Here is a 20,448-nt window from a genome sequence, read left to right as displayed (position 1 = left end):
TTGTGGTGGGTTCTTCATAGAAGCCTTCGGTGATATTGAGGATGTACCCTCTATCCCTAAACTTTGAAGATTTTTGATCGAGAAAGGATGCTATGCTTTGTCAAATGCTTTTTCAGCATCTATTGATAGTATCATATGGTTCTTGTTCTTTCTTTTATTAATGTATTGTATCACATTGATTGATTTGCAGATGTTGAGCAAAACTTACAGCCTTGGAATAAATCCCACTTGGTTGTGGTGAATAATCCTTTTAATTTACTGTTGGATCCTATTGACTAGTATTTTCACATCTGTGTTCATCAAAGATATTGGTCTGTAATTCTCTTTTTTGATGGGCTCTTTGTCTGGTTTTGGGATCAAGGTAATGCTGGCCTCAAAAAATGAGTTTGGAAGTTTTCTTTTCATTTCTATTTTTTGGACCAGTTTCAGGAGAATAGGAATTAATTCTTTAAATGCTTGGAAGAATTCCCCTGGGAAGCTGTCTGGCCCTGTGATCTTGTTTGTTGGGATATTTTTGATGACTGCTTGAATCTCCTTACTGCTTATGGTTCTGTTCAGGTTTTCTATTTCATCCTGGTTGACTTGTGATAGTTTATCCATTTCTTCCAGATTGTCAAATTTGCTGGCATATAATTGCTCATAATATATTTTTATAATTGTTTGTATTTCTTTGGTATTGGTTGTGATCTCTCTTCTTTCATTCATGATTTTATTTTTTTGGGTCCTTTCTCTTTTCTTTTTGATAAGTCTGGCCAGGGGTTTATCAATCTTACGAATTCTTTCAAAGAACCAGCTCCTAGTTTCATTGTTCTATTATTTTTTTAGTTTCTATTTCATTGATTTCTGCTCTGATCTTTATTATTTCTCTTCTTCTCCTGGGTTTAGACTTATTTTATTGTTCTTTCTCCAGCTCTTTTAGGTGTAGGGTTAGGTTATCTATTTGAGATCTTTCTTGTTCCTTGAGAAAGACTTGTGTCCCTATATATTTTCCTCTCAGGACTGCCTTTGCTGTGTCCCACAGATTTTGAACTATTGTGTTTTCTTTATCATTTGTTTCCATGAATTTTTTCAATTCTTCTTTAATTTCCTGGTGAATATGCAGAGTTACCCACTTGATTTTGGGAATATTTTGGTCTCTTAGAAGAAGCTACCTTCCAAAATTTTAAAGAAAGAAAAAAAAATACACACACACACGCACATACACACAGAAAGAAAGAAACACACACACACACACACATACACAGACACTCAAAGAAAGAAAGAAACACACACACACACAGACACATATATATATATATATACACACACACACAAACACACATACACACACACACAAATAAGGATAAACATGATGAAGGGATAGAATATGACTGTAAAGATGAAAACTTAGAAAAATTTCTAAAAAAGGAGTTGATGAGATAAGTTGGTTGGGAAAAGAAAGAAAAAGAAAATGGAGAGAATTTGCTCAGGCTGGAGACTAGAACAAACCCTGTGCTAGATTTAGGGTATATTTTGATTTATTAGAAGAAGTTGTCTCCCGTATTTTTTTAGAACTGCATGGAATATTAAGAACTAACATTGTCATGTTTCCTTGACTGAGAATTTCAAACTTGTAGAGTTGGAAATCAAGTATCTTTTATACAAAAGATAAAGTTAGATACAATGAAAGATGAAATATGACTCTAATAATAAATGTTCAAAAAGATTTTTAAAAGAAAGATATTAAGATAAACTAGTTAAAAGAAACATTAGAAGAGGAAAGAGTAAAAGTTAAAAAAATTAGAACAAGAAAAAAAATAAAATAAAAAAAAATTTAACTTTGCAAGACTAAAGAATCATGGGGAGAAATCCATGAATTCTGTGCTTTGCTTTCCCCTCCTCTGGAATTCCACTCTTCTTCTTGATCAATGAGCTTGGTCTTCACTGGATTTCTAGCTGATCTTCTGGGGGAGGGGCCTGTTGTAGAGATTCTTAAGTGTCTTTGCCTGAGGCGGAGTTGCACTGCCCTTGCCAAGGGCCAGGCCAGGTAATCTGCTCAGGTTTGCTCTCTAGAGTTTTTGCTCCCTGAATGCTTTCCATAGAGCTCTGGAGGACCAGAATGAAAATGGCAGCCTCCCAGTCTCTGACCCCAAGGAGCCGAGAGCGTGGAGTCCTATTGCTCAGTGAGCCCTTGGAGACAAGCACTCAACCACTCTCGTTTTCCTGGTCTCTGACCGCACTCTGAGCTCACCCAGCCTGTGACCAAGCATCTCTCTCTCTGGCACACAGGCCCATTTAGAGTCTCCAAACCCAGCAGATCCCTGCTGCTCTTCCAGGGGGGTTCTTCCTGGATTTGCCACCTGTGGGGTCCCTGCTCAAAGAGCAGTGGTGTGACTGTGCCACGGATCACAGTATAAGGTAACCCCAAGTTGAGAGTTCACTCCTTTGCTCTGTCTCTGTAGCCAGCTTCCCTGCTCTAATACCTGCAAGCTCTACTACACTCAGACACCCCAGTTCTTCTGTGACCCTGGGGGACCTGAAACCACGCTGTCCCTGTGAGGGCTCCACCCCCACTTAGGCTCTGGGGTGATGTCCATCAGTGGAGCAGGTTCTGAAGGTTCTGATTTTGTGCTCTGTTACTCCACTGCTTGCCGGGAGCTGGCCCCTCCTCCCATGGTCTATCTTCCCTTGGCTTTGTATTCACTTCTTCACACATCCTACCTTTCAGAAAGTGGTTGATTTTCTGTTTCTAGAATTGCTTCTCTTCTTCTCTTCAATCTCCTATTGGATTTGTAGGTGTTTGAAATGGTTTGTTAACTATCTAGATGGACTCCTGCTACCTGATGTCATCTCAGCTTGCTGCTACTCTGCCATCTTGACTCCTCCCCCAACATAATTGAACATTATATGCCATGAACAGCAGCTGTCCATCGTCCCTGAGCAACCGCAACATTATCACTATCTTCTATGAGGTTGACTACTTTAGATACCTCATACAAGTATAGTCATGCAGTATCTGTGCTTCTGTGATTAGTTTAGGTCACATAGCATAATATCCTCAAGGTTCATCCATGTTGTCACAAATGGCAGGATTTTATGATTGTTTAAGACTGGATAATATCCCATTGTATAGAGATAGCACATTTTTTTTTTTAATTCACTGATGAATCTTTAGGGTCTTTCCTCATCTTAGTCATTGTGAATGATGGGAGTACACAATACAAATCAGATCCTGATTTCCATTAAAAAAATAATCCTGGCTGTATACCTAGAAGTAGGATTGCTGGGCTATAGGTTAGCTCTATTTTTAATTTTTTGATGGACAGACCTCCATACTGTTTTCTAGACTGGTCACACCAATTTGCATTCCTACCAATAGGAATTCCTACCATTTCAATTTTTCCACATCCCTGCTACCATTTTAATTATGTTATGTTGGTCACTATATATGGTACATCATTAGTTTCTGATGTTGTGGTCCATGATTCACTGCTTGTGTAGAACACCCAGTGCTCCATGTAATCCATGCCCTCCTTAATATCCACCACCAGGCTAACCCATCCCCCCACCCACCTCCCTTCTAAAACCCTCAGTTTGTTTCCTGGAGTCTGGAGTCTTTCATGGCTCATCTACCCCTCTGATTCCCCCTCCTCATTTTTCCATTCCTTCTCCTAATGTCCTCCATGCTATTCCTTATATTCCACAAGTAAGTGAAACCATATGATAATTGACGTCCTCTGCATGAGTCATTTCACTCAGCATGATCTCCTCCAGTCCCATCCATGTTGATGTAAAAGTTGAGTATTCATCCTTTCTGATGGATGAGTAATATTGCATTGTATATATGGACCACATCTTCTTTATCCATTTGTCTGTTGAAGGGCATCTCAGCTCCTTCCACAAGTTAGCTATTGTGGACATTGCTGCTATGAACATTGGGGTGCATGTGCCCCTTTTTTTTCACTATATCCTTTCTATATCTGTGGGGTAAATACCCAATAGTGCAATTGCTGAGTCATAGGGTAGTTCTATTTTTAATTTTTTGAGGAATTCCACACTGTTTTCCAAAGTGGCTATACCAGCCTGCATTCCCAGCAGAAGTGTAAGAGGGTTCCCCTTTCTCCACAACCTCTCCAACATTCATTGTTTCTTTCCTTGTCCCTTTTTGCCATTCTAACTAGTGTAAGACTAACATTTGTTACGTTCTGGATTTTCTTGATAATAGCCATCCTGACTGGTATGAGGTGATATCTCATTATGGTTTTTATTTGCATCTCCCTGGTGATCGGTGATGTTGAGCATCTTTTTAAGTGTCTGTTAGCTGACTGGATGTCTTCTTTGGAGAAATCTCTATTCAAGTTCTTTGCCCATTTTTTAACCGGATTATCTGCTTTGTTTTTGTTGTTGTTATCCTAGAGATCTGCCATACAACATTGAACCTATAGTTAACAACACTGCATTGTACACTTAAAAATATGTTTTAAAAGTAGATCTCATGTTAAATGTTCTTATTGCAATAAAAAAGAAAAACTGTACTTACTTTTTCAGACCAACATGAAGATTATATGATAGCATTTGTGCAGAGCGAGTAGTGTCTGTGATATAGTAAATATTCAGTAAGCATTCTCTGTCATTGTTTTTATATTTATGCTGGTCTTTTTCAGGCTTTGAATCTTTGATATTTGTCTTCTATACTTATTGTTTGTACTCTGTCACCTTTTTGCTTTTCTTTTCATCTGCATGCTGTGAGAGCCTGTGAAGGTCCAGTCTATTGAGCATGAGTTGGGGGATGAGTGAGATGTGGGGCAGTGGAGGAGCTGAGCCTCTGGCCTGTCACTGTGACCCCGTTTTCCCAGCTTGATGTCTTCTCACAGTGTGTTTGCAATGGAAGAACCAGAGCTGAGTGTTCTGTACTTGGGTTTCTGGTTGACCAGACCAACACTACAGCTGCATGCGATAGCTCATGTGGCTTCACCTTGGCCCTTCTACCCAGCATGATAATGTAGGGCCCTCCACCCCTTCTCTCCCCAGCCCCACGCTGTCCTTACTGCAGAGTCAAAGAATCCCAAAGCGTTCAGGGAAATCTCTGTGCCAGGAATATTATCAGCCATAGTGGAGACTAACACATCAGAAAAATTCCCACACAACCATGATTATTATTAAGACTGAAATATCTTGAGAAATTCTAGCACAGCAGGATTTTATGAGCATAGAGCAACAAGAATAAAATTCAATGACCTAATACTCAGTGAACACAGTAAGAAAGAGAAAATAGCACTATTATATAAAATTATTTTAAAAAGCAAAAGGCGTGTAATATGCAAGTTAGGTTTTCCTCCCAAAATTCTGCACACTGAACAATACCAGAATACCACTAGTTCATGATAACAAAGACAGATATTCCCACTTTTAGATATTTGAGGCAGCTAGGGGTTGGCTGACCTTGTTTTCAGGCTGAAGGTTGTCCTCAAGTCTGGTTTACACACCTCTTCCTTCAGGGATCCATGCTTAAACTAGCCTGCTCTGTGCACAGGGAAAGACAGGACCGTGAGAGAACTTGCCTAAACACATGGTCTCATGTCCAGCCGTGTGTCCCAGGTTTCATCATCCACTGACCAAAACAAGTCCCACAGCCAAGCTCAGAATTGGTGAGGCCAGAAGTGGAGGAAGAAGGAGTAATCATTTACTGAACAATTGTGCAAGGTACCACAACAATGTAGTTAAAAGATATTTCTTAAATTCATTAAAATAGTTGCCTTAGAAAAAGAGGTAAGAGTGAGGTATGAGGATAAAAGGATGTAAAAGAGAAACAAGTATGTCTTGATCCACCTATGGCAATGTTTCATAAACTGTGGGTTATATTAACTTAAATCTCTATCTTTGTGTTTGAAACAAAATAAAAATCTCCCAATATTTATTGAATGTTTGTGCATCCAGTATTAATTAAGGGAACTGCATGGAATATTAAGAACTAACATTGTCATGTTTCCTTGACTGAGAATTTCAAACTTGTAGAGTTGGAAATCAAGTAGAAATGACAGACCGTAAAAAGCTCTAAGAAGTGAATCTTTACGGTGCTCTGAACTTAGACAAAAGAGAGACTGATTTGTCTGAGAAGTCAAGGAAGGGTCTGGAAAAAGTGACAGAAAGCTAAGGTCTGAAATAAAAAGAGGTATTTCCAAAAGGAGACATGGCAGAATTGGACCCTAAAGTCAGAGAAAGAAAAATAATTTTCAAAAACCAAAAGGAGGTAACTTTGCCAGGAGTCTGGAAAGGAAAACCTGAGTCAGAATCTATGGAGTCTGATAGGCTTGAAGAAAGTGACAAAATTTCCTTTCCTAAGAAAAATGGGAGGGTTTTAAGGCAGAAGGGACAGGATCACTAATCACTAGCTCTTCTGTGGTTTCATTCCTATTTTTAAGTTCCTTTGGGTTTATGAGTTCGTTTATGTGAGGCAAGTTGAATGTGTGCCCACTGTTATTTTTAGAAATTTCTACAATGTATCTCAATGAAGAAATTTTACAAGGAATGCATTATTTGTTATTTGATGTCTTGAGGGGATTGAGTTATGTTTACCTTTGAAAAACGTATTTGCCCAAAGATTTAGAGTTAAATTACCCTGACATAAATACTTCTTGGGATTTGGGATAGTTATGGTGATACCACATTGGTAGAAACTCAACTGTATGCACAGTCTATGTTATATTAGGTTAGTGACATCAGCACAAGGCACTTGTCTCTGAGATTTTGACTCACTGTGTTGTCCACACCTGGCAGTTACTGTGGATGTCAGACAGTGGGGAGGAGAGAGGAAGAAAGAAAAGCACATTTCTTCTTAGTGGTCACATGGAGAGTTTGACTTTCCTTAGCATTTGGTCAGATCCACTAGAAAAGCTATTATGATTACAAAAAGCAATATAAACCACTTTGCAGTAATCCCTAATGCTAAATCATACTTGGGAGGTTCGGTGAATTACACTGTTACAAAGTAAATCAGATTAGTTGCTTTCAAGGACATTGGGAAAAAGAATTTTGGAAACCACATCAGGGAGAACAATCTTTGTATACTTGAAAACAGATTACTTAATGTTTGTGTGTAATGGTAATAATAGGTTTAGTATTCCCTGATATAATGTGATTGCCATTATCACAAAGAAAATTATGTGGGTCTGAATAAGTAATTTCTTGATAATTATGTATATAAGAAAAATTACTAAATCAAAATATCCCCTGATATTAAGAACTTAATTATTTTGGTCCATTATAGGCTCATTGAAATTCCCTCTGTTTGTAAGTTTGGAAGATCTTTCATACAGACCTTCTGTAGTAATTAATTACATTCTCACCATCATTAAGTCAAACTATATTGTGTTTAATGCTCACTATAGAAATGGAAGCCCAAAGTAAAAATGAACTTAGTAAAAAGAAAATATTGTAATCTTAAGGTTCTGTTTTCTTGATATAAATTTACATTTATTCTGTCACATTGATTATACCCACCCCATCATTGTATATAAATGTGTTACTGTTTGATATAAAAAATCGAATGTCAGCACTATGATGACAGGATTTTTTTTTTTGTCTGTCATGTTCCCCTCATCTAGAAAAAAATGTCTGGTTCAGAACATCACTGTATCACCACCTTCCTGTCTATATGCTGAATAAATGACCATTCCAGTAGTATTATCTCATACTAATATTTATTGAGTCTTACACAGTCAAATTTAGTAGGGAAAAGGACATCACAAAGTTGAAATACCTTTCACATTTTGGAAACCACACTCTATTTAAATAAGTCACATACGACCTCAAATCATATTTGAAAAGAAGCCTAATACATGAACAAACAAATCAATTAATTCATTTATTAATAGGTGATATTAAATCATGTCCTTCCTGTAGGCAATTAGGGTTGGCAAACATCCGAGTCTTTCAAAGCCATTGACTAATGTCACCAGGGTTGGCAGGTGTGTTTAACCAGGAAAAATGATATTGTACTGCAGTTACTTCACTTCTTGAAACCTCATCTCCATGTAAGAATAATAAGAACATTGCACTGGATTAGTACTTGGGTTTGATGAAGAATGAAAGCACTTAGTCAATATCAGGCACATAGATGGTAGTTGGTATTTCCTCATGATCATCTTTGCTTTCAGGGAGATGGCAAACTTCCCAAACTTTGCCTCTGGTTTGGTACAGTCCTTATCTACTCAGCATTTATTAACTTTAGGGTATCAATGCCTGGATTCATTAAGTACTTCTAGTGTCATCTGTGGCAGTGCATAATTTGGGAATAAAGTTTTCATGAAAACACCATGCTAATTGGGTCTCTACAGTGCCCCCCAAAATATATACGTATGTATTTTTTAGATTTTATTTATTTATTTCAGAGAGAGAGAGCAAGAGTGAACATAAGCGTGAGTCAAGGTGGGGGGTGATGAACAAGAGAGAAGCAGACCCCCTGCTGAACAGGGAACCCGATGTGGGGCTCAGTCCCAGGACCCTGAGATCATGACCTGAGCCAAAGGCAGATGCTTAATGACTGAGCCGCCCAGGTGCCCCAAATATGCACTTATTTTAATAAAGTTTTTTTTAAAACCAATGATTAGCAAGGTATTTCATTTAAATAGACATCTTCAATTTGTGTCACTTCATAATGATGTATCTCTACTTTTCTTCCCTTGAGTGGAAGATAAAATATTCAAAATCTTGACACATAAATTTTAGCTTGTCGCTCTAAAGCTCAAACAATATACCAGATTGGACTCCACATGTGACAGAGCCACAATGATCCCTATAAAAAAGACTGCATGTAGAAGGCTCATCTCATGTTCATAGGGATGTGCCTGCATTATAACATTAAGACCTGTGATCTAGTTCTAGCACCTTCAGTTAGTGGCACCCATACTTCTCCTTTACAGCTTTTATCAGAAGTGTTAGTGTTTATCTGTGCCCCTTCTTTCTCCCCACCCCACACCGTTATGAGGCCCATAAGTACAGAAGCACATCTCTCTTTCTCCTCATTGTCTATCATTCTGAGAGATAAATAGTAGCCATAGATGAGAATCTATGAACAGATATTAGCGGGCTTTAAATAGAAAATGTGCCAACAATTTAGCCACTTTCTAAGATTAGTAAAAATTCTTAGTGATCCTCCAAACCATATACAAAATTACCTGTGTATTGATGATTCTCACAGTTACCAACAAATTACTCAGGAATCTCAATCCTGTTCAACAATAGATTAACCCACAGTGTAATTTGGATTAGTCACATTGTGTGATGCAGTGAGTGTAAGAAAACATCATCCATATCTTAATAATGGAAGTCATATGAGGATTCCTTTGTAGGAAAAATCCAGAGGATTATGTCATTCTATTAAAGGATGGGCTTAACAACAGAAGGTATTAAATATAATTAAAGAAAGCTGAGAAGTAGGGAAGAGATAATGTTTTATATTTAGCCAGTCCAGAAAAAAAAAAAAGAATTTTCATGATGATAGTTTCATTTCTGAAGTACTAGACTGAGGGATCTTTCTGGAATGAATGTTTATTCTCCTTCTATCTTCTACTTTTGGGGAACTTTCTTTCCACAGGTTCCATTATCATCTCTTTTCTGATGCATTTTCCCCAAACAAAAATCACTGTTATAATCTCCACTTCCTTTCTGCTCTCAAAAAATGTGCTCATGACCACTGGAAGCAGGGACTCGGGTGATGCATATTTTCAACCACAGTAGAGATTCCATATACAGCCACACCCCCATGGAAGTGACATCCCTAGAGTCATCTGCTCTCACGGAGCTCACAGTCAAGGGACAGAGATATGCTGCAAACCCATGAACAAGTAAATATGAAATATAAATTCAGATAGGGATACATAGTCTAAAGAAAATACAATAGGATTAACTCAAGTGGTTTCTGAATGGATAGAGGCAGAGGAGGGGTTATCTGAGAACTAGGTGTTGGAAGGAACTAGCCACACAGGAGTGAGACCAAGCATGAACAACGGACAAATGAGTGTTGGGGTAGATGTGAGGTTGGTGTTCTAGGAGGGCTATTCTTGCTGAATTACTTCAAATGATCATCAGGAAGGTAGGGATATGAGATGAACTCCATCTTCCCAATTCAGTTTTCATTCTGGTACCCTCAGGACTCAGATGCATGTAGTCAGTAGATGTGTCAAATGAATGAAGGAATCCCTCATCTAATGACTTAATCCCTGCATCATAAAACATACAAGCAAGATGATAAATATTAGGGAATAGATAACTTATAACATTTTCAACTGCTGATATTGCATATAATTTTTACATTTAGATTTATATAATTTTTAATTTCCATAGTCTCCGTGAGGCAAGGTCAACGTTTCCTGCACCCCTCGAGTGGTTAAGCTTCCATTAATACCATGGTTCTTTCCTCAAAATTTGTTTAGGGAAATATATCCTTCTAAAGGAGAATGTGTCACATATTTGAAAATTTAAGAAAAAAATATCTCAAACTCTTGTTGTGAATGGAAGTGACATAAAGAAAGATTGCTCTACTGGCTCCTAATTATTCTTTCCAAATCAAGGTTATATGAAGTCATGCTTGCTCCAGTGGATAGATAAGGTCAGCGGGGTTTAAAGAAAGCACTGTCACAGTAAGTGAGGAGACGTCAGAAAACTGTCCTGCTCTGCTTCTCACATGTCCTCACTTTCCATAAAATTTTAAGAAGGAACCCACTTTTTTTAGCCTTCAAAAGACTCCAAGAGGCATAATGATAGGAATCTCTATTTTTGCCACCCCTGCTGAGAAGAGAATCTTTGCAGAGAATTTTACCACTATCTTCTTGAATTCATGTTTATGTCTTGTTTTGTTTTCTTGCAATTTTTTTTCTTTTGATAATATCTCTTCATGATGGCCAGGTAAATAGAGCAAAATTCCAAAATTGTTTAGTCTTTTTTTTTTTTTTTAATGTGAGATTACATACCTATTATGAGATCACCCACTAACTTTCAAAAACGATGTTGGACCACAATCTATCTCATAGTCCCTTTTTTGAAATTTTACCTTGACTGCAAAGTCAAAATACATTTTAACTCATCATATTAAGACACCTGTACTAAGGAAGAGACATGGTAGTTTAGTTAGTGGATTCCACTATGCAGCTGTCTAATTTGTCTTCCTTGATGGTGCCCTAAAACCATAGACAATTTGTTTTATTCTTTTGAGCCCACAGTTGGAAACATTTCTAGACAACTATGGGAAGTATGGACATGGAGACAGACAGAAAAGCAAGAAGAGAATCCCTCAGTTGCTATGAAAAGAATTAGAACTGTCTGTGCTGACAAAAACGAGGCTCAGGGTAAAACCTTGGTCTTCACAGTTAGGAAGGCTTCTGTTCCCTTGAGGAGAAAGAGGACTATGCCCCCTCACTGTGGGGGACAAAGAGCTTGGCTTTCAGGGAGTGTTTCCCTGAGGAAAGAGCCTTTCTGATAGTCTAAGTCCTGAAATGCCACTGTGGGTCTGAACTACACTGATGAACTTCCTTTTGCCAAAATTTTATGTGAATGAAATGGTTTAGTGGTGCTGTTGTCTAAGAACAGAGAGCTAACTGATAACCTCACGAGGTTTCTTCTGTCATAAATAAAGACGAATTTTTTGATCAGCGTTGCAAGAGCAAGAAGCCATTTGCTTATCATTTATAAATTAAACTATAGCCTATTTTTAATTTAGTATAAACTTGAAGAAAATAATTTTTGTAAACTGCTTGCAGTGTTAGTGACTTCATTATACTTTGGAAATGCTATAGATAAGGCATCTATTGCCATAGTAATAAAATTTTAAAGATTGGCTTTTTTAAAAAGATTTTTTAATATATTTATTTGACAGAGAGAAAGAGAGGGAGAGGGGGGAAGCAGGCTCCCTGCTGAGCAGAGAGTCTGATGCATGGCTCCATCCTGGGACTCTGAGACCATGACCTGAGCCAAAGGCAGAGGCTTAACCCACAGAGCCACCCAGGTGCCCCTAAAGACTGGCTTTTTTGAAAAGACAGCTCTTCATTCATAACTGATGGTCCAAAAAAGCTCTCTTAATAAACATATAAATGCATATACAGACATACACAGTACAATATATATACTATCTTATCCCAAATTAGAGTATGAAGTAATAAATATTTTCATCTCAATTTTAAGTATGTTTTTGTAGCTTGGTTTACTTTAAAAAATAAATATGATCAATGTATTCAACTGGGAAAAATATCAACTTACTGGGAATATGAAAGAGTAAACAGAGATCCTTATATTTCTAGCACAATTTAAAGTAAAGAAAAACCAAAATATTTGGTAAGTTAATATTTGTCAAAATTACGAATTATTTGGTTTTTTTTTTAAGATTTTATTTATTTATATGACAGAGAGAGATCACAAGCAGGCAGAGAGGCAGACAGAGAGAGAGAGGAGGAAGCAGGCTTCCCGCTGAGCAGAGAGCCCGATGCGGGACTCGATCCCAGGACCCCGAGATCATGACCTGAGCCAAAGGCAGAGGCTTAACCCACTGAGCCACCCAGGAAAAATTAATATAAATATTTAAATTGATATTTACTAAATGGTAACGAATATTTACATGCCATGTTGTATTATAGTTAATAGAATACATAATTCATCAACTCAGTGAACTATTTCATTTTATTTTTTAAAATGTAATTGAGTAAATTTTGTACATTAAAATACTTTGATCATACCTATTAAATTTTTATTTAATAAATAATATTAAGTAATATTAAGTGATAAAGTTTATAATGGATCCTTTTTTTTTTTTAGTATGGTTGAATTTCCGAATTTTATAATTACATTGTTTTCCAGATTAATCATAGTAATTTTATCTTGCCTGACTCATGCCATAAATGACCTACAGACAATGTTAGGCATGTTAGTTGACGCCATCCCCAAAGCCAGTTAACTTTGCCTACCATATGGCTTAATTATTTAAGTATAAAGCAAGGCTCAAGTAAAAAGGTTTTGGAAAGGAAGAAAAAAGGAGGAAGAGAAGTAGGGAGGAAAGATGAAAAAGGAAGATAAAAATAGAGGGAATAGAGGGAGAGAGGGAAAGAAAGAGAAAACACTTTTGAAAACAGGCAAAGGAAAATCCAAATAATTTTAGGTATTTAGTTATTGCTGCATGTGATGTCAAATAAAAAGCAGTGCCTTCATGGTAAGGGTGATGGGGGCCAATGACAATGGCTCAGGTGTGCTAACCATGCCACAGGAGGCCGCATCTTCTTTATGTGGTAGAGATCTGTGGAATAACAAATCATAGAATAAAATAATTCATGACATACACCTGAAGTCTTATTTGTCGTGACCCTCTAGGAAGGGCCTGGATGTTCTGGAAAGCAAAATATGTTAGGCATGTGGGAGGTAACACTTCAAAATACTGAAATTTGTCCTCTTTTTATCAGTTAAAGGCATAATTCAAAACCTACTATGAACACGTTGGCTTTGTGAAGAGGGCATGCCAAGTCTAATGAAGACACTTTAAGTTTCTGGATAACTACTTTGTGACTGGAGCAAGGGTTTTAGTTGTACTACAGATGGAGTGAGTGCTGAATTGAAGAGAAACTCTGAAATTTCGTCTTGAAACTGTTTGTTTGTGATGTTGCTCTTTCTTCCTTCACTCCTCTCCATGGGACATGTGCTACAGAACTTTCTGGGCAGTACACAAACTAAGCAGGATTTACGAGAGCATTTTTCCCAAGTAACTTTGTTCATTCTCATGTTGAAGGACTGTTGCCTGTAGGATATCATAGATAAATGTCACGTTGGGTTCAAGTGTAAGGACCTGTGTTGTAGTATGAGTGTGTTTCATTTGAGTAATAATGCTGACATGTACTAGCTGAGGAAATTAAGAAATGTGCTACCTTTAAGAGCCTTCATTGTCTTTGCATAAGGTATAGTTACTACTCATACCAAACTCCTGGGTTTCTTGTAAGCATACAAGTGAGAACACATGAAATGCACATTATTGGATAATGTAGTAAAGCACACAAATGGAGCACAAACAACTCCTGCCAATATCATTATTTTTTTTAATTAATTTATTTATTTGACAGAGAGAGGGATCACAAGTAAGCAGAGAGGCAGGCAGAGAGAGGGGGAAAGCAGGCTCCCTGCTGAGCAGGGAGCCAGATGTGGGGCTCGATCCCAGGACCCTGAGATCATGACCTGAGCCGAAGGCAGAGGCTTAACCCACTGAGCCACCCAGGTGCCCCAGTACCATTTGTTGAATAGACTTTTTTCCATTGAATATTCTTTTTTTTAAAGATTTATTTACTTTAGAGAAAGCAGAGGGAGGGACAGAAATCCTCAAGCTGATTCCTCTCTGAGCACAGAGCCCAACTCGGGGCTCAGTCCCAGGACCCTGAGATCATGATCTGAGCCAAAACCAAGAGTCAGCTGCTTAACTGACTGAGCCAGCCATGTTCCCCACCCATTGCATATTCTTGCCTCCTTGGTCAAAAATTAATTGACCATATAACAGTAGGTTTATTTCTGGGCTCTTTATTCTGTTCCATTAATCTATGTGTCTGTTTTTGTGACAGTACCATATTGTTTTGTTTTGATAGCTTTGTACGGTATATTTTGAAATCTGGGATTGGGATGCCTCCAGTTTTGTTCTTCTTTTTTAAGAGTGCTTTAGCTATTTGAGATCTTTTCTGCTTCCTTACTCATTTTGTGATTGTTTGTTCTTGTTTGGTGAAAAATATTTTTGGTGTTTTAAGAGAGAGTGTATGAAATTTGTAGTTTGTTGGTATTATGGACATTTTAATAATATTTATTCTCCCAATCCATGAACATAGAATACCTTTCCATTTGTTTGTGTCACCTTCAGTTGCTTTCATCAGTGTTATCATTTCTAGCGTATTCCTAAGTATTTTATTGGTTTTGGTGCAGTTGAGAATGGGACTGTTCTCTTTGTTTCTCTTTCTGCTATTTCATTATTAATATATAGAAACACAAAGGATTTCTGTATATTGATTTTGTATTCTGAGACCTTATTGAATTCATTTATCAGTTCTAGTAGTATTTTGCTGCAGTTTTTAGGGTTCTATATATAATATCAAGTCATTTGCAAATAGTGGAAGTTTTACTTGTTCCTTACCAATTTGGTTACTTTTATTTATTTTCTCTTGTCTACTTGCTGTGGTTGGGACTTCTAGTTCCATGTTGAATAGAAGTGGTGAGAGTGGACATTCTTGTTCTGATTCCTGATTTTAGGGGGAAAGCTCTCAGTTTGTGGTTTATATTTTTATATCTCAGGGAAGGTTTATATTTTTAAAGATAACTTCAATAGAATAGAAGCAGAAAGTCAATTAAGAGTCCACTGCAGGAAACAAGTGCATAGAAATGAGAATAATCTACATCAGGCATGCATTCGTTGAGCTATTAGCAGGACTTCAGGATGGTTTGGTGGAGTCCAAGAGAAAGAGAAGTGTCAATGGTCATCTCTAGGCTTTTAGATGGACCAACTTGGTCAAAGGTAGGGCCATTGATCTAGTGTGGAGAAGGTGCAATTTTGGGAGAGGAAATCAGGATGCTGGTTTGGGATATGCTGAGATTAAAAACAGAACATCTAAGTTGATATATATATATATATATATATATATATATATATATAACCTTGGAGTTATATATATATATATATATATATATAACCTTGGAGTTTAAAGGGGGAGTGTAGCTGGAATGTAAATGGGAATTATAAACACATAGAAGTTGTTTAAAAGCACAAGACTGGAAGAAATTGCAGAAGCTGAAAATAGAGGTAGAGAAGGTAGATATTCCTGTGACTGAGTCTTGGGAATACTTTCCTCCATGGTGTCGGTTCAGGTTTGTGATCAAATCTACCACATACCAGCTCTGTGCCCAAACTCTTTACTTGACTTGAGGGGTGACTTAGGCACAGAGAAGATTATGTAATTCCAGTGTCACTTTATGTAATTCAAAATAAGACCAAAGTAAACCCTAATGTAAGTAAGTCAGCTTTAACTATTTTTTGTAGTCTTTAACAATGTATCAAATATTAATTTCTTTTTTTAAATGATTTTTTTAAATTTAACTTTATTTTCTCAGTGTTCCAAGAGATTTAATATCCCAATTTATCTTGTTCTATATCTGGGACAATTCCACATCCTTTAACTCCCTATAAGCCTCAAGTTCATTAACTAAAAATAAAAAATGGACAGTTGAATCTACATGTATCATCTTTAGTATAGTTCTTGGACATATTAAGCATTCAACAAATGTTAGCTATCATTATTTTACTATTATTACTATCATCATCATTAGTAATGTTTTCCTAAAGGATTGTTGTGAGGACTAATTTATTTATGAAAAAAAACCCCACAAAACTAGCATGTTTAACAGCACAGAGCAGCTGGTAAATAGTTTTGTCTCCTCCACTTCCATACCCATCCCCCCACTTTACAACAGACCTCCATGCTCCATCATTCTCTGTGTCAGAGTTCAAATAAGCACGATAAAAGAACACCATTTATAATTGTCTCAGAAGGTAAAAGAATAAGCAGACATGCGGTTTAGGTCAGGTGAGATTCCTATAATTAAAGGACAGTGGAAGAGAAGACACCCAAAGCAACATTAATTTATTCTGTCACAGAAATAATTTTCAATAACAGGTAGTGAAGATACTTCATTGGTTCAGGGGCAGTCATCCAAAAGAAACTGAGATTCTGCTGTATTTCAGACCTCGAAGTGTGAGTGCTAAATACAGTTTTTCACTTCTAGAAAGCCATGCATTTTATACATCGGTTTGCCGCCATCAATACCCTTTGTTTTCATTTTGCAACAGTGAATTAATAATATATGATCTCATTTTAGGGATTGCCCGCAAGTCGTGTGAGGTACAGAGTAGATGATGCCCAGTTTCCTTATCCTGCCAGTATCTTTGACGTGGAAGAAGATTCTGGAAGAGTAATAACTCGAGTCAATCTTAATGAAGAGCCTACAACAATTTTTAAGGTCAGTGCAGTGTTTTCCTTACCATTATCTGTTTGATATTTAACTTCTGAGAGTATAGTTTAATAGATGACCATACATGTTTCCATTTTTCTCCTTTCAATTTTTTTAAAAATTACAAATAATATATATTTTACCAGGAATATACTTAGAAAATATAGTTAAGCAGAAAGAAAAAAAAAAAACCAACCACCACACACAGAATTGATATTTCACATTTTGTGGATAACTAGAATTGAGCAGTTTAATATCTATCCTTATGATAACATTCCATACAAATGCAAGTATACACGTGTGTGTTTGACACTAATATGATCCTATTATTCATACTGCTTTTTATAAGTGAGTAATATATTGCCTATGACAGTAAATATTGTTAATAGTATTATTTTAATGGTTGAATGATGTTCTATTGTATGAATGCGCTATTATTTTTTTTGTCTTACACTTTGTTGTTGGATTTGATGTTTCTAGTTTTTTGTTGAAATAATATTTGCTCTTGTGAAACTCCTTGTACAAATATTATTTGCCACCTTTTTGATTTTCTTTTTCCTTAAGATAAGTACTGAGAGGCAAGATTATTGGATCAAGTTTATGTACTCATGATAAGTTCTACTTCAGGAAAATTTGAAATATTATTACCCTTCATTATTGTCATAAATAATTTGTGTTCCCATTTTTGTAATTCCTTAGAATAATTTTTTCATTGTGAATAAAACCTTTGACCCTCCATTGCGGAAATGCCCTCATTGGTTAACCTCACGTGTGTCAGTGAGTACTACACCTCACATAATCCTAGCACTGTTGGGAGCAATTGTTCTCTTGGTTCAGTGTTAACCCAAGGGTAAAACATGGGCCCAAGGATGATCCTTAGTTATGGTTTCGTCTAGGTTGAACTGGTTTAAATTAGTAGCCTGCGGGTTCCAAAATGACAGATATTCCAGAGAAACACATAATATTGAAAATATTTAGCATTTCCTAAATAGAAGCATTCTTCTTGATATAATATACATTACCCAAAAAGGAGCAATTATAAACAATGCTGTAGTAATAAATATTATTACTTGAGACATCTTGAGATGAAAGCTTTTCTGCAGTTTGCATCATTTGAACAGTTTCTACTACATGGTATGAACTTGGTATTTTATGTTTTTAAGAGAGTGTATCTCCAACTCTGTTAAACTGTAAAGATTTCCAGTTTTATCCTCCAGAGTGAAGTATTTCTGCCCTATAATCTTGCAGACAATTAATTCACGGGAAAAATTAATTTCTTTTTTGTAAGGAAACTAATTAGCTTTTTGCTATCAATGTGACTGGATTTAACACTTTTTAAATAAGTGTCAGTGCTCATAATGGCCTGTGTTTTTGCTATGGGCACCAGTGGGACTGTGGGAGAGAAATCAGTTTAATCATTGGAGAGCTGTAGTATCACATACCTGTTTTACTGGAGTGTTTTATCATAGTGTTAGTAACTCCACTTCAAGTTTTCTTGTCTAGGAAATTAAAAAAAAATAAAAGAAAGAAAGAAAAAAGAAAAAAACACCCAACTGGTGGGATTGTTGTGAAGAGCAAATGAGAAGATAGGTAACATATCCCAGCAGTCCAGTACCTGCTCCATGGAAGACAGTGAGAAAGTGATCATTGCTCCCCCTCCTGGAACCAGGCAGTCCAGTGATTAAAAATAATGCTTTACTTGCTTCTTGCTAATCCTCTTTAACATGAATCTTTATTACTTTTTAAGTTGGTGGTTGTTGCTTTTGATGAGGGCGAACCTGTGATGTCCAGCAGCGCCACAGTGAAAATTCTCGTCTTACATCCTGGAGAAATTCCACGGTTCACACAAGAAGAGTATAGGTACTGATTTCTATCTGTTTTTGTAAAATGTGTAAAGGTTTTTTGTGTTACTCTGTTTGGGCCTTTCAAAACTGAGGTGATTTGAATTGATCAATGACATGGCCTTCTCGTTTTCATTTAAGTTTTTCTAAATTAGCTTAATATTACATTTGGTTATTTATTTATTTATTTATTTATTTATCTGTTTTCAGCATAACAGTATTCATTGTTTTTTGCACCACATCTAGTGCTCTATGCAATCCGTGCCCTCTATAATACCCACCACCTGGTACCCCAAACTCCCACCCCTCGCCGCTTCAAACTCCTCAGATTGTTTTTCAGAGTCCATAGTCTCTCATGGTTCACCTCCACTTCCAATTTTCCCCAACTCCCTTCTCCTCTCTAACTCCCCATTTCCTCTGTGCTGTTTGTTATGCTCCACAAATAAGTGAAACCATATGATAATTGACTCTCTCTGCTTGACTTATTTCACTCAGCATAATCTCTTCCAGTCCCGTCCATGTTGCTACAAAAGTTGGGTATTCATCCTTTCTGATGGAGGTATAATACTCCATAGTATATATGGACCTCATCTTCCTTATCCATTTGTCCGTTGAAGGGCATCTTGGTTCTTTCCACAGTTTGGCGACCGTGGCCATTGCTGCTATAAACATTGGCCCTTCTTTTCACTACATCTGTATCTTTGGGGTAAATACCCAGTAGAAGGATCCAACTCTTGATCTAGGCTCAGGTCATGATCTCAGCATGGTGAGATCGAACCCCTCGTCAGGCTCTGTGCTCAGCATGGAGTCTGCTTGTCCCCTTTCCATCTCCCTTCTGGCTTCCTCTCTCTCTCTCAGATAAATAAAAAAGAATAAAATTTTGAAAAAAATGCAGTCTTTGAAAAATACAACATTATATTTTGGGGTTAAAACTGCAACTAATTATTAATCTCAATAGCGAGAAGTAGTAAGCATTTCATTTCTTGTTATTACCGGATAGATACATAATTTGACACAAATCTACAATGATTTTTCTCATATAATCAGCGAAAGAGAAAGAAAGAATGTATGTGTATATGTGTTTATGGGTATGATATATATTATGTATTATAGCTATAGAGCTAGTGTATATACTGTCTTAAATCAGGCTGCCATAACAAAATCCCACAGACCGGGTGACTCCTATGGAAATTTGTTTTCTGACAGTTCCAGAGGCTGAAAGCCTGAGGTCAGGGCATCAGCATGGTTGGGTTGTGGTGAGAGCCTTCTTCCTGGCTTGTGGACAGCTGTGTCCCTGTTGAGTCCTCATGAAACAAAGCACGCTCCCTGGTGTCTCTTCTTATAGGGGTGCCCATCCGAAGATTAGCCCCCACCATGACCTCATCCAAACCTAATTACCTCTCAAAGGCCTCATATTCAAATACTATGCCATTGAGGGTTAAAGTTTTCAACATAATTGATTTTAGGGGGACACAGTTCAGTCCAAGCACGTTTATAGATACATAGATAGACAGATAGACAGGAAGACAGATATTCTTAGGAAGTGTAGAATTTATTTAAAAAATAATAAAATTAAATGTACTGTATTTTATGATTGCTTCATGATTGCATATGAGTG

At 36.9% G+C, this 20,448-nt stretch overlaps 1 protein-coding gene across 1 annotated transcript in view; it reads left to right on the top strand.

Annotated features, from left to right (window-relative positions):
• Positions 1 to 20,448, top strand: part of PCDH15 (protocadherin related 15) — a 546,308-nt gene that overhangs the window by 338,272 nt on the left and 187,588 nt on the right. Inside the window, exons 20-21 of the mRNA XM_044236821.1 lie at positions 16,858 to 16,998; positions 18,737 to 18,849. Of these exons, the coding sequence (XP_044092756.1) occupies positions 16,858 to 16,998; positions 18,737 to 18,849 (254 nt within the window). The remainder of the gene's footprint in view (positions 1 to 16,857; positions 16,999 to 18,736; positions 18,850 to 20,448) is intronic.

The sequence above is a fragment of the Neovison vison genome, chromosome 2 (assembly GCF_020171115.1).
Source record: "Neovison vison isolate M4711 chromosome 2, ASM_NN_V1, whole genome shotgun sequence".
Classification (NCBI taxonomy): domain Eukaryota; kingdom Metazoa; phylum Chordata; class Mammalia; order Carnivora; family Mustelidae; genus Neogale; species Neogale vison.
Note: the sequence above shows the minus strand (reverse complement) of the source record. Positions and strands in the feature narration are given on the sequence as shown.